Source organism: Psammomys obesus, unplaced genomic scaffold (genome assembly GCF_907164565.1).
Source record: "Psammomys obesus unplaced genomic scaffold, mPsaObe1.curated_primary_1811, whole genome shotgun sequence".
NCBI lineage: Eukaryota > Metazoa > Chordata > Mammalia > Rodentia > Muridae > Psammomys > Psammomys obesus.
In genome coordinates, this window is record NW_026590701.1 from 670,138 (window position 1) to 685,948 (window position 15,811).

The 15,811-nt window shown below is 41.8% G+C and overlaps 1 protein-coding gene across 5 annotated transcripts in view; it reads right to left on the reverse strand.

Moving 5' to 3' along the window:
• The window catches only part of Npas3 (neuronal PAS domain protein 3), an 847,307-nt gene that overhangs the window by 122,197 nt on the left and 709,299 nt on the right, over positions 1-15,811 (reverse strand). For all 5 annotated transcript variants that reach the window (XM_055608600.1, XM_055608601.1, XM_055608599.1 and 2 more), the window contains one exon: positions 4,638-4,812. In XM_055608600.1, coding sequence (XP_055464575.1) covers positions 4,638-4,812 — 175 coding nt within the window. The remainder of the gene's footprint in view (positions 1-4,637; positions 4,813-15,811) is intronic.

Below are 15,811 nucleotides of genomic sequence, written 5' to 3' on the forward strand. Positions count from 1 at the left end.
GATATCAGGACTTGAGTCCCTTTTCTATAGATGGAAGACTTGATCAAGTTACTGCTCACTGAAACAGACACACGTCAGCAATAATGTTGATTTCCATTTCCAGAAATGCTCTCCTGCTCCATCCCTTACGGCAGCTTTTGGGACCTAGAACAGGCATTGTAGGCAAGGAGCTTATGCCAACAGTTATCTCAGCCCACGAAATAGACTAGATTCTGCCTGAAACGTGAGACAAAACATGATAGCCTATGCTTTAGACAACCCGTGGTTAACCATGCTGCTACGGTCATTCTTCACCCCAAACACTGTCTCATATATTTTGCTAAATTGTCTAAATCCTAGTGTAGTATTGATTTCTCCTCCTACAAACTCACCCCATCCAATAAGCTACAAGAACCTCTTGTCCTCGCTGAGTTCTTTCCAAGCAGGGCCTGCGTCTATCGCTCCTGACAGAAGTCCTACGGCAGGCGCTGATTGCTATCTCATAGGAGGCAAACTGCTGGAGACAGAGGAAATTTCATTTTGAGGAGAGAAGTATGACACAGAGAGATGCTTGTGAGGTTGTATGAAAAAGCAGGTCACCAAAGGATGACTGTCAGGGTCTTATTTAGGAAAATATACAAAACAAAACCCAAGAAACATGCTCTTCCGAGCCTCCCATTTACACACATGCCTAGAGAAAGAGAGAGGAAATCTAGAAGGCTGTGTGGTGCATTAGCATGAATAATGGTTATTTCTAAATAGCACAGTCAGTATCGGTTGGTCTTTTCCACTTTCTCTTCTGCATATTCTGACGTTTTCATAATGACTATAAATTAATTTTACAAGTATAAAAGCTGTTATATTAACAAGGAAGAATGAGTAAAAAATACCATTTTATGATACAACCCAAGGAAAATTATTCTGTCTTTAAAACAGGAAATTTTTAGAGTTCCTCCAGGGTTTATAGGAGAAGCTGCTTCTCTGTTTACTAAGCATTTGGAAGGCACAACATTGAGATTTATGAAAAGAAGATAGGGTTCATAATCCCAAGCTGATAAGAGCAATGAAAAAGCACAGGACCCATCCACAAGGGGTGTATACAGGGCCTGGGCTCTCCTGCTGTCAGAGCTCAAGGGAGAAAAGAAATGACGGCCTGCTGGGTGGTGAAGAGCAGTCTCTTTTGGGATATTCCCCACCTCCCCCCAAAGACACTCTGGAATAGCAGAGCTTTTAAGACCAGAGTACCATTTCTTTTTCTAATGCTTGACTTAGATTTTCTCTAAAGGAAATAATATATTTACTAAACTATCTATTAATGTGCACACATATAAAATATTAATTTGGGTTTGCTGTCAAGTCAATAGATTGCTGCTTCCCCCTCCCCCCGCCTCACCCCATTATCTTGAGACTGATTCTAGACAAGACAATCAGAGAGTTGGCAGCTTAGAGAGACAAAATTCCTATCATGGCAGTGTCGCTGCCTTGAAATAGCTTTAGTCACTTACTTCCTTTTATTATAATGCCAAGTGTTACTTAGATTTTAGTCATTTAGTAATGCTGCACTGCACGCATCAGGGCATCTGAAAAATTCCTTACTCACCAGTCCTTTCATTTCCATAATAACCAACTATTGATATTCTTTTTCCAAACAAATTTCGCTACTACCTAGAAAGGAATCTGTGTTTTGTCAGAGTTTGGAAGATTACTGGGCAATGGACAAGTGTTTTCAAAAATGTTCCATCATGTTATTAAGAATTAGGAAATCTTGTTGAAAATGTCAGCTTTTTAGAAACATAAGCAGCTTTGGAATGTAGGGCCTGATGGGCCCTGTTAAGGTAATTCCCTTGAAGTAATCACATGCGTTAGTGAAGGTATTTCATTCCAGGTAGCACCCTATGGTGCCATTCAGTATTTGAGCAGGCGATCTAATTGCATTTTCAAGCCCAACTGGAAGACAACCAAATACTGTAGACATGCAGGGCTAAGAGAGATTGGCATTCCCTAATGGTGGGAGTCACACTCACCATCTTGGAAGAGAGCCCTCTCTTACACGGGCAGAGCTGATGGGCACTAGTTCTTAGGTGGTGGGAAAAGCAGAGTTTCATGCATGCTAGTGAGAATGGCCACAGGAAGGACAAGTCAATACTTTTCAATCAGATGTTGATATGAATGATAGAGTAGGTCTGAAGGGAAAGCATGGATATGAGTGCAGGAGTGAATCCCTTTCATAAGGCCAGCTGTGTTCTCCAGTTGTCTAGAGCGAATAAGAAGTGAGAACAGAGCTCTGCTAGGGGGCCAAGAGCTGTTCCAGGCATATTAGAGCTCTATAGAGGGCATCGAATTTATAAAAAAAAAACTTTTTTTTTTTTTAGAATATTTATCTGGATTTGTTGTGTGCCCTAGCAGAACCAGTTGAGAGCTATTTTAACCTTAGGTTGCATTAACAAACTCTCATTCTCTAAACTGAAAAGGTGACAGTTCTCTGAAATAATCATCAGACACCTACAGAGCTGTGTTCAGTTCTCATAGGCTTATATATATATTGGAAGAAGGTCGACAACAAACTCGGCCTAGTCAGGGTAGGGAGCTGTGGCTGACGGGGTTCTAAGGAGGATACTGGTGCATGGGCAGTGGTTGTGAGGCTGCAGTCTAGCCTGGAAGCGGAAAGAAAGGAGGGTGTGCTGTACGCATATGGCTTAGTTGAGTATCTACACAGGAAGGCTAGTGTGATCTGAAACACTGTTTAAGAGAGGGTAAAGCTGCAGTAAAGGAGACCTAGGACTAACTTTCAAACCAGGTCTAACTTTCCTCAGCAAACGCTCTGCAGCAGAGGTGGACAGCTTTGCCAGCGCACTGGCTTCATACCAGAATCACTTCCCAGGGGTAAAAAGGACACCTGTTGGTGTTGACGCTGTCACTACTTTATTAAAGGACTGACAGGACCATGAAGTCAACTTTGTGACTCACAGAAACAGAATCCATTTCCCCAAGATCTTCCGTTAAACAACAGCTTTTCAATTTAAATTCCTTTACACCCAGTCATGAGGAATCAAGGCTCCCTTAGCCATTTTTAGAACAAGTGAGCAGAAAGCCCTTCTCATATGCTGCTTCTCATGTACACACAGCTAGGAATGCTCTAACAATGAAAAAACAGTGTCAATTATCTAGCTGACATACCCATTCAGTAAAGCCAGTGAGCTATGGTATAAAGGATATCTGACTTCCCCCAGAAAGTTATTTTCATTTTAAAGGGTAAAGAATGGTCTTAAATGCTTTCTTTTCTCATGTTGGTGAGGACAGCCACCAACACTATGAGTAATGGACATCCTGGGGTTCCCTTAACTTCCATGGGAAAACATGGATTTGGTTCTATATGGAGTTAAAACATTTCCAAGAGAGGCAATATTTTTTTCCCTGTGAATACACACACTGTGATTAGTTCTAGGCAGAAAAAATATTTTCCTGAAATAGTAGTTATTTTAATATTAATCTTAAGGCAGGGTTTTTCATTTTCCTCTCTAATATAATGCCTTTGTGTTGCAAATTCTGATTTAAAACTACAGATCAAGTATTTTTAAATGCAGGCATCTTTGAAAAGTGCAAAATAACTTCTCAAGTAAGCAAATAAAACTTTGCACTTGAAATCAGGCTTTGATTCATTAAAAATCTTAAACTTCTCATGAGAAAAATTAACATTTAAACCACTGCTGCTTGGCCAAGCACTCCACCACACAAGAATATGAAATATCTCCTTTAAAAAAGTACAAAAAGGACAAAACCACAAATGTGGAACTTCAATTAATTTAAAGCCCCAATCAGCAAAGAATAAATCCTTCGCAGATCTAATTACCAGCGCTCTCGGAAGACCCGGGCCGACCAGCCAATCTTCCCCGTGTTTGAACAGCTTGATGAACTAGGGGACTGATGGATATCAAGTCATTTTGTTTAATTTATAAATGGATTTTCCCCTAATACTTAAATTATCATCAGTACAACACAATGAAAATGGGAACATTCTGAATGCAAAGTCTATAAGAGTCCTGGAAGGAATCCCAATGAGGAATGTCACCTCTGTTCATTCCTCTATACAATTGATCTAATTAAATACTGAGGGTGGAAAGGCGGTTTAAAATGTAGCCAGTTCTGTTTTCTTTGTAGCCTTAATTTATCTGTTCACATCTTTCAAGTACCTTCTGATGCTTAAAAAAAAAAAAAAAAAGAAAGAAAGAAAAAAAGGAAAAAAAATAACATTTCTGTAAATCCCTAATATTTTAATTCTCTACAAGGTAATATTCAAGATGCCTCTGCCAGAGGGAAGGTTTTTGCTGAATAATAAATAAATGTGTGAGAATAAAGGGGAGAGAGTGTTTCAAACCAGCAGATCTCCTAGTAATTTGAAAGAGAAACTGGAGGAGTTCATACCTTCTAGTTGTATTGTTCAACTGAAATGAGATCTCTGGATTACACTTATTAAAACGTCTCCTTATTTTCAAACCTCCTCCTTATTTAATTACTGCAGGGGGCAGAAACCTGCATGGAATTGTGAATACCCTGAGCCCTATTTCTCGTCTCTCCACACGGGCACCTCGAGCGCACATTCCGCGCTGGCCCTGCCCACCAACCACCAATTGCAAACACATTGGCTTTGCAATTCCCACCTGGCTCAGGGGTCTCTGATTGAGAGGAGGAAGATGCTGAACTGGCCGCATCCTCGGTGGTGCCCTGTGAGAGGAGACCCCGCCCCGGTGGGAGCTTCATGCCCAGCTGCTCTGCCATCTCCACGTGGTCCCCAGGGTGGACGTAGTCGAAGACGCTGCTGCCCGTCAGCTCCACCTGGAGAGGGAGAGAAGCGGAGACACATGTCACGGTCTTTTCCATGTTCAGCGCAGTAGCACAGTTGACACAGATTCTGAGAAGGGGAGGAAACACGTGCCCCAGAAGCAAGTTTCGCTCCATTTTAAGATGCTTCAGGATTCTTGGACGAGAAAGAATGTTTTTTCACATAGACTTATTTAGCAATTGTTTAGCCCAGTTTTTTCCCCCATACAGTGTTGTTTGCATAGAGCCAAAACGTTGTGTGAAATGTGGACAAGCCTGCCTTGCGTTCAGCTGTTTTATCCACGCATCATCAAATACTTGTATGTTTGGTGTCAACTGGATGATTGACTGAGTCCTACAGTTTTCATGCTGAGAAGTTTGTGCTTTGTATAAAAACAGTTACAGAAACAGCCAGAGATAGCAGGCGAGTATTTCTTTTAAATACATAGATTTCTGAGATTTTTTTTAAAAAAAATACACATCCTTTTATTTCTATGTAAATTTAAATGTATGAAGTGCCACTTGCAAATATATGCAAAGGCATAATGTTTTCATTAAATATCACTCATTAGCTCTGTAATCATATGGAGAATTTTCCATGCAAAAGAGGTCAGCTGGGGTCTGAAGCAGCCATTTTTTTCTGCTGGTATCAGCTTGTTTTTGCCTTCAATCTAATAAAATACGTGGTAGAAAGCTCCTTGAGGGCTTTAAAAACTGTTTTATTTTGTCTTTGAATGAGGCTGCCTTCAAGTACAGAGGATGAATATGAAGTATCAGAAGAGAGGCCTGAATATTTCCGTGCTGTCAGACATGGCTTCTATGATCGGGTCACCTGCTTCTGGTGGGGGTAGCTGTTGCTGGCAAGGACTGGCCTTACCTTTAAACTCTCAGAATGCTCAGACTTTCATCTCTTCCTGAGGCCTGTTGTATGGTCCTAACAGAATGTCCTTGCACTGTAGGTACTATAGCAGGGGTAGGCATGTCAGCAAGAAAAAGCTGTCCCTGGGTCACTAATGGGCTTTCCTGTCCTTTGCAGTGTGATGGGCTCAGGCCACCTGTGGTGTGCCAGGGAAGTTCCCAGAGCTTCCAGTTTGTTGATGTGCGTATTCATGTAACCCCCCCCCCCCACCTCATTTCTCTTTCCTGTGTAATAGGCAGCATCTCTCTAAACTCTACCAAATTTCCCCTGCTGGGAAGGAGGGGAAGGAGGGGGACAGACTGTCACGGTCATTATCCTCAGTGCTCCAGTAAGAGGATCACATCTACTTGCGCACGCCATTTGATTAAAATCTTAACAGGCTACACATCTTCAACATCTATCAATTAGCAGAGGCATAACCAGAAAAAGAGAAGGGAAATCAAGTTTGGGTAATAGCTCTTCCCAAAGAAGGCTCGCCCAACTTTTACCGAAAATGAGGTACTTTCTGCAGCTATTAAATTATACTCTCCTACTTTACTCAGCAACTGACTATATCATCTTACAGTCCCTATTTCTTTCAGTTGGTGCTGTGACAGAGAGCACACTGGGATTCACAGTGATCAGCTCCTGCCCTCTGGGAGGGAGAGATTACATGCAAATAATCCCTCTAATGTGCGCCTTGCTTCTAAGTACTTCACACAGCAATAAATGGGTAAACTGACTTTGTGCAATTAAGAAATTAAATGAAACTAATAAAGTGTGTGTTTTAATATTTCTTGATGGTTATTTTGTTTGGGGATTAGAGGAGATGAGGAAGTCACTCCCTGCACATAGGGACCAATCACAGCACTCTACTCTTCTTACAGTGTTTCCCCGTAATATTTCTGTGGATCTTCACACACACCACAGATTGTGATGAGATGAAAACCCCAGGGAACTATTTTCAGGGTGTTGATTATTGGCTATTCATGTGAGCCAGCCCTACAGAGAAGTAGCCAAGGTCCCTATGACTTGCTCTCCCTGGAGATAATAGATCTTCCCTTCCGGAGAAGCTGTTTCCTGCTATGGGGAGGGATGTTAGTCACAGCATGCCCTGTTGTACATAGCGGCAAGAATCCTCTCCTTCAGGGTCCTCATGGAGTTCTACAGAGAAAACCCAATATTGGGGCTAGAGGATAGCTTAGCAGTCAAGAACACCGCCTGCCCTTGGAGGGGCTTGAGTTCAAGACCCAGCTCTTCTGTGTGGCAACTTTCAGAGGGATCTGATGTTCTCTTGTGGACTTTGTGGTTTCTGCACCATCCTCTCACATACATATACAATTAAAAATAAAATGAAAGCCTGAAGAGTAAAACCCAAAATGGATGGTGAAGTTGGCACTGAGGACTTAACACAGCACAGCCTCCATGCATGTGCCGTGGCCGGGGCTATAGGTACAGCAGACAGCACAGGTATATGCCTTGGAGTTAGGACCTAAATTTGAGATCAGACGGTTTCCCTCCACAGCTGGTGACCTTGGACAGTTCCTGCATCCTCCTTGTCTCCAGTCTTCCGGTGCAAAGCTGGCAGCTAGCTGCTATGGGGGACAATAGGTACCTCTCACAGTGCCTCCCTCAATGCTGGTGCTCAGGAATAATGCAGGCTCTGGCCTTTAGAGCAAGGAGAAGACAAGTCATGGCTTACTTGTCCCAGAGCTCTATTTTGAAAATCCAGTGAAACCATGCAGGAGAACACCATGTGAGAAAAATAAAACCCTCTAAAAAAGTCCTACTCTTGAGCTGGCAAGGTAGCTTAGTGGGTGGAGGCACTTCCTGCCAAGCCTGACAATCGGAGTTTGGTCCCCAGAAATCACAGGGTGGAAGACAGGAACTGATCTCTGCATGTTGTTGTCTGACCTTTAATGTATGTCATGGCATGGAACTGCACAGACAGACAGACAGACTGACTGACGGATGCATGCACACACATGGAGAGTAAATAAAAGGCCTACTCCTGTTACTGTTTGTTGGATAAAAGCAAATGAATAGATATTCCAATATAGTTTAGGCTTGTGTAGTCACATTGGGACATCATTTCAGCCAGCAGGGAGCTCAACAAGAGTGTTGAGTTGCCTTATGAGATGTAAGTATAAGTACTAGAATAATAGCATTATTAGCTCTCTACTCTGAGAATGTGCTCTTCCCTCTGGCACAAGATCTCACTATCTAGCTTTTGACTCTCCTGAACTCCCAGATGCCAATAATGTCAGCCTAGAAACTGTGGTGCTCTTCTACCTGCCACTACCTCCAAAGTGCCAGGATTCACAGGTGTGCATTACTAGGCCTGCATACTTTGCTTTGTCTCACGGAGTCTTCCAAACTGCTACACTCACCCCCTTTCAAAGAAGAAGAATCTGAATAGTGGAAAGGGCTAGTGGGTGAGAGAGAATTTGGTTAAATATGTTTCAGTAGCTCTCATTTCTCAAGTGGCATTCGTAGCCCCATGGGCTGAGCAAGGGGCTCTGACACCTTCTGTCCTTCATGCCTGATTGTGTGCACACGTAGTTCTCAGGAAGGGGAAAGGCAACCTTCTAGTCTCTTGGGACTCAGGATGCTTTGTAGCTGGACCTAAGGAAAGCATAGGAGGCTGGCTCTCTACACCAGACATGGCAACAGACAGCGGGCAACTTAACATACACCTCGAGTCTCCAAGAGTGCTACCTGTTCTAGCCCCCACACGTTACATTCACCTGACAGTTCCGGGAGCCGCCTCCGGGGCACTATGGGTTACAATTGGAAGAGACTTTTTAAAAGTATTTATTTATTTATTTATTTATTTATTTATTTATTTATTTATTTATTTATTACAGTTTATTCACTTTGTATCCCAGCTGTAGCCCCTTCCCTAATCCCCCCCCAATCCAACCCTCCCTCTCTCTCCTCCTCCCATGCCCCTCCCCCAGTCCACTGATAAGGGAGGTCCTCCTCCTCTTCCATCTGACCCTAGCCTTTTAGGTCTCATCAGGACTGTCTGCATTGTCTCCTCTGTGGCCTGGCAAGGCTGCTTCCCTCTGAGCGGGAGGTGATCAAAGAGCCAGCCACTGAGTTCATGTTGGAGACAGTCCCTGTTCCCCTTACTAGGGAACCCACTTGGAGACTGAGCTGCTATGGGCTACATCTGTGCAGGGCTTCCAGGTTATCTCCATGAATGGTCTTTTCTGAGACTGATACTCCAACTATAGAAGAATCTTTTTGAAAATTACCTATTATGACCCCCAACTTTAATTGGCAAAATCACAGTTCTTAGAAGTTGAAATGCTTTTATTCAAGTTTGTCCAGATGCTTAGGGCTAGAAGGAGGCTTTAAGCCCAACTGGCAAACCCATACTCTACCACTTTCTAAGCCAAAACCTTATTTTTTTTTCTTATGAAGACTGACCTGGCAGGACAGACTAAATTCATGTTTACTGACACCAACTTCTATTTTTAAAACAGAAATCAAGACTGGGGACTTTGGTTTGTTACCCGATGAGTAGACATTACTTCATGTTAGTTTTGAGTAAGAAAAATAAGTCAAACTCCAATCCAATGCCAGTGGGATATCTTCAAACACCCAGTTACTAATTCTTCTCAAACTTTCGCCCACTTTATCTGTTTCATCTTGCTCATCTATCACAGGTGTTTGTTGACTAAAAAGTGTAGAGAGTTAAATCTAAAACAAGATCATTTGATCTATGAGTAACTTGATCCAGCTTAAATTTCTTCTCCATGTGTTCCTGCTGGCACTATGATTGTGGTACATTAATCTGTAAAATGTGTTACAATATAGCGCCATAATGTTTTTGTTCCCAGTAAACCCTTGCCAGGTACATTAACAACTATGTCCCCTTTTATAGGCCTAACTGAATTTGACTGAGGATAGAATTATACAAGTGGGAAAGTCAGGTTTTGAGAATTTTTTTTAAGAGTCTAGTGTTCATCTTCTTCTACCCATTTTGATTCCAGTCTAAGGCAGAGTATCAGTTAGATGGCTAGTTCCCAGCTTTCACACTCCATGTCCTCATTGTCTGCATTAAATAAGACACATTCTATTAAAATTATTAACAGTCCTTTCAGATCACAAAGAGAGGAAACCTGGAATCATTTCATCTGGTATGACAAGTTGGTTGTAGTTTCGTCCTTCATTAGGATCGTCACAAAGGAAAATGGTAGCCTTTACCCTTAGCAGTATCTTCTGATTGGCTCAAAATGTCATTTTAGGCATATTTAATTACCTCTTTATTTTATAGTAAGTTCAGTTACCGGGTATGGTGGTTCTGTTTGACTAACTCAGGAAACAGACGGAGAGTCTTTGAATGGCTCTCTGAGCTCAAGAAGAAGAAAGAGGCATGACTGTTTCTACTTTTGATCAGTAGGTCTAAATTTACCCCCAACTGAGAGATGCTTTTTTGCTGTCCCTGTTTTGTTATTGTTGGTTTTGAGACAGGAGCTGTCTGGTTCAGAGTGGTGCTGAACTCATAACCTTCCTGCCTTCGCCTATGTAGTGTTCATATTACAGGCATGTAACATCATGGGTGGGGTGAGTAATGCCAGAAGAGGAAGAGCGTGCATCACTGAACAACAGCAACAACTGAGAGTATCGGCGGTAGCAGATAGATAACGGCAACAAACAACCAAATCTGGAGATCTCATTAAAAAATATTTTAGCTTTATTTTATATGCATTGGTGTTTTGCCTGCATGTATGTCCATATGTCCATGTGACTGTGACAGATCTTAGAGTTACAGACAGTTCTGAGCTGCCATGTGGGTACTGGGATTTGAACTAGGATCCTCTGGGAGAGCAGTCACCATCCTTAACCACTGAGCCATCTCTCCAACTTGAGGTCTCATTTTGTTCAAACTCTTTCTTCCTAAATATACGTACTCAATGCTCCAGGGTAAACCACAGCCCACAGTCACACTAACCTACACAGCGTTTCCTCAAATGTATTTCATGATCTAGTAGCTTGCATGTAATTTTCACACTGGACAGGGTTGATTTTGTAACTGCAGTTTTGTGGAAAATTGTAAATATATCATACAGTGGTTTGAGTTGATTTTTTCCATATGGGGTCATGTACCCTGTTATAGCTAAGATAAAGGACTAATTTATCTTTTCAAAGATAAATTAAGCATCAAGCAAACACATCAATAGCCATGGCTTAATCCCCTGGAGTGAGCAATGTGCTTCTCAGCTATAGCAGTGTTCTGATAGGGCTCCTCATGAGTGCAAGGCCTTTTTGCCTGAGAAAGTTTGGTACATGTGAGGGACCATCAGTGATAGTAAATCCCCCCCATTGCGATCAGACTGTTTTAAGCCCATGCTTCAGGTATTTCTTTCTTTAAAAATCTTTCGTCTTAGAAATGATGCAGGGTTGATTTTTTATTCTATAAGAAACAGTTTTCAAGGCCTATCATTTAAGGTGGAGTGCCATAACTCTTTTGGAGTTACCTTAAACACTTAAAATATGTCTTGAGGGCGTTGTAGCGCTGATGACTGGTGGTCCTCTCCACTGGCTTTCTCCACTCCTGCCCACTCTGCAAGTCACCCCGAGAGAGCATACGCTGGCGGCAGGTGGCTTAGAAGCTGTCTCATAGGGTAAGCTAGCAGCTCTACCAACAGACCTTGACATCGTGGTTAGAAAATCCTGACCCAGGATAAGGTAGAAATTGTATCTCACCCCAGCAGGTTAGGATTTGCAGTTTTTTGGGGGGTCACATTTGTGTTATTGAAGGATAATAAAGTGATAAGGGAATAAAATATAATAAGATATGATAGCTTGATTAGCATAGGTTTTCTTTGGATTTACTGGTATCTTAATGCCATCTTCATAACTTCCTACATATTGCAGAACTCTACTGAATATTTATGAACTGTTTTGACAGAAAGTTGATGTTCTTTACTGCTCTGTCTCATTCTATGTATTTGCTGACTTATCTGAAAGGAAAAAAAAAAAACGCATAAAAGCCTTGGGTCTGTTACAGAAATACGTGTATAAATTAGTAGAACAAGAAGAAAGAAAGGTTCTGTATCAGAACGATGAGGCGGGATGAAAAACCTTTCCGTGTCATCAAATAAGAAAATGAACTCGCTCTGTTCAGAGATACGTTACCAGGGTTTTTGCTCAGAGTGTGAGCTGAAAGATACCACGTCCTGTGTTTATTTTATCTTCAGAAATAAACATTTCGGTTCCTGTGGGAATTGGTGAGACCAACTACATTTTATTTTTGTTTTTTTATTCACTTTTCTGTAACCCCTAGAATGACTAACCAGAGTCTGCAGCAGCAGCACCGGGACCTTTGTAAACCCGTTCTGAACCTGGTAGGAAGGGCCAGCGAAATGCCAGGGTGCCCCTCATCCTCAGGGTGAACAAGGGTCCCACGACTGCCACAGAAGTGGAATGAAAGAACACACAGCAAGCCGCGAGCACGCACTCAGACTGCCACGTTGGCGCTGGACCCCCGTTCCTGACGGGTAAACTGATCAGTCCATAATTAACATGGATCGCTAAATAGTCACAAAAGCTCCACGTGCGATTCTGCAAAGTCAAGATCTCAACTGAACGGTCTTACTTAAATCGTTACAGAAATGGTCTCAATGTAAAATAAACAACAGGCTCCTTGAGACTGTTCCATGTCTCACCCCATCAGTGACATGCTGCATTTAAAGCCCTCCTCATCATGGCTCATGTGTGCTGATGTCACAGCACATTTCAGAAGCAGGGGTCTCAGGATAGTTTGGGTATGTCATAGGCTTTCCCTGTCAATAAGAGGCACCAGCTAGAAGAGATCTGATTTCCTTAACACCAAGTGGTCACTCCACCCAGGAGAATGAGCCCAGAGATTTGTGACGGTGACTAAATCAGGGTTGTTTAAAACCTGTTTTACAAGGTCCCCAGAGTTTTGAAGCTTTAAAGGGTCTGCAGGGTAGAAAAGGCCAACTTTTCAGTGTTTATCACAGCACTGGGGGTTGGGGGAAAGGTAGAGGTGGGGTGGGGAGGAGCGGGTACCAAGGGAGGTTACATCACAGAGGAGAGTGAAATGTTGCCAAGAAGAAAGCATTAGTAGCTGGAGTCAACACCTCTTTCCTGAAGATCAGATGGGTACTCAGATGTCACATTGGAAGTGTCTTCATTACCTTTTGGTAGTAAGGAGACCAATCAACATGAGATACTTGATATTGGCATAGTTAATCCATTATCCTCAAATTTTACATGCTTCGCAGTTTGCCATTTAAATCAGGATTCACTTTGCAAAGCCAGACTTTACTATCTTTGCATCTCAAGGTTTAACTATTTTTTTTATTATTCTCATAGTTAATTTTTGCCCTACACCTTTTTTGATCATATGAACAACAGAAAAAAGAAAAAAAAACCCGTAAGATTGAAATTTAATAGACCTTTCAGTTCGGAGAACAGTAACTGGATTAGGGAAACTACAATAATTCTGGGCTTGAGTTTTCTATGTATTTTAAGAATTCATACAAAGCAGTTTTTATTTTATTCTAGTCACAGTAAAACAGCATGGCTTATATGACTAAAACCTTGGGCACGGTTAATGCACACAGATAATAATCACATAAACCGTGATAAATAATAAAATGCACTCCAACAATCTAATTAATCATTCTTGAGTTTTTACAGGGACACTCTGTGAAGGGTTGCCAACGGCATTCATCCCTCGCTAAGAGTTCAGGCATAATGTTTAAGGGATATTGAAGAAAAAGAGAGGAAAAAGGGGAAAAATGAGACCAACAAAACACAGTGACAGAAATCTAACCATAAAAGCAGAGCAGAGTGATTTATTCTTACATGTAGAGAAAACAGCCCAAAAGGTGGCTCCAGCTCAGCTGATACCTTGGTTCGAAGGCTGGATCAACATGCACATGTCATAGGCTCTCTGCTTAAAATAACTGAGCATTCATCCTTTCCATGCCTGTCTGAAAAGTTTCCAAAAACCTCGCTTTCAAGAAAACGCAAGGCATACCTAAGTATTTTTGTCACTGGAGAAAGTGAATTGATGGTTAAGTCACATCAAGAAACTTGAGTGTTAACCGGAAAGAAAAAAAATCCTCTGTGTGGTGAACAGTTATTGACCCTTCTGGAGCCTTCTTTGTTGATGTATTTAGGCAACTCTTGCAAAGCTCCTGGATGTCTGCGGGAACCGTGACACTTGTACATCTTTCCTATGACTACGTTTTGGCAGATCTAACCCTCTGTGGCCATGGAGGCTATTCTCTCTGATGTGGGCAGTACCCAGAGCCTCTCCAGGTGCTGTTTTACAGGAATAAACCAAAGCCACACATGTTTAACGACGGGCTGTGAGTCGGTCTTGTTACAGTGTGGAGTATAAATAGAACTGGTCAGCGCAGAGCGAGGAAGGAATGAGTCATCCCAGAAGCGGATAGGTGTGTGTGTGTTCTTAAGATACCCATGAGGGCACTGGTGTGTGTGAGGGAAAGTGTGTCCTTTTGAGACCTCAATGTGCTATCTTACCAGAAAAACATGCTAGTTATACATGATTAGTTTGGCATTTTATCTAGGGTTTTAATCTTATAGTCACTTATGCCATTTATTCTTGAATTTTCACAAGAGCCATGCTGCCCGATATGGTAGCTGCACTCTTGTAATTTGGCTGCTTTTGAACTATAATGAATAGGTAAGTGTAAAATTAGTACCAGGTCCTAAAGATTTAGAATAGGAAAAAAAAGGGTGGGGTTGCTGAATATCACAAAATTAAAAGTAATCTGATTTTTAAAAAGTGGCTATTAGAACATTTTAAATTACACATGGGTTTGCAATGCTTCTGTTGGAACACAAATCTGTGGAGTAAAACATGACGCACCAGACAACCATGAAAATAACAGGAAAGACAGAAGAGGTAGAAGAACAACAGAAACGGAAATGCTGTTCAAAGAAAAGAAGTGAACTTGTAGAGCTAATCAGTTAATCAGATTTTATTGATCACTTCTTTATGGAGGAAAAGGCATTACAATTAAATACTCGCCCCCAAGGAGCTTATGATGTACTATGAAGAGATAAGATACGGACCTGTGGAGTAAAAGGATCTGACCAAAGCATGCGTATGTGACAAAAGCATGTAGTATGTGATTAATTTGTGATATGAGAATTTTAAGTCACTGCTATGTAAATCTCTCCAGATCCCTCCAGCATTTCCCAAAAAGTGGGACTCTGGGCTCCTAGATACTCCAGCTCTATGCATCTGGAGTAGAGTCCAACATTCTTCATTTTAAGAAGCTCCTGGGTTATATGGATATAGTTTATCCATGATCCAAAGTTGTATGGATGTATCCTGAGGTGCCTGTGAACTAAAAACATCTGGGACAGCAAACACCTGTCCTGGTCATACACAGAAAGCAGAGTTGTGTTAGATAGCAAAGCTGAGAGCATTTGACAAGAGCGGGAGCTGGTTCTAAGGTGCTTAGAAAGGTGAAACTGAGTATTGGGATAAGCCGAGGATACTGGGAAAGCGTCACAGAGGGCTTCAATAAACACGTGTTTGATTTTGGCCCCAAGGTGAAGGATGTATGACATTGTTCATTCCCCTTCCCTTTTTTTAAATACTGAACAGTGTTGTGTAATCACCTATAGGAACTTTTAAATTTTTCTTCTCAAATCTGCACCTCAGTGACAACTGTCCTATTGTAGACTGAGACTAAAACACCAGCTTACAGCTTGGATCGCTTATCTGTTTCCTTATCTGACATGCTTAGAGACAGTCAGTCTCTGATAGATGTTCTTCCTCTCATGGGGTGAGCACAAAATACATGGCACACTTTGGCATATTTAATTTAGTTTCTTCCATTTCTAGGCAGAGTTCAGTGGGCTTGATGTCTTTTTGCCTCACCATGAGTCTAGTCAGAGAGATGTGACTCAGTCTATGTTGCTGGGACAAGCACAAAACTCGAAGAAGAGTAAACCGCCATCTCACCTCACTTCTCTGTGTTCTATTGATGGAGGTGCAGCCCACTAACCAAAAAGTTCCTTCAGGTTTTGTTTTAGATTATGAAGCAACAGCAAGTGTCCACAGATCCTAGTTTCCTAGGCCACACACCAGCA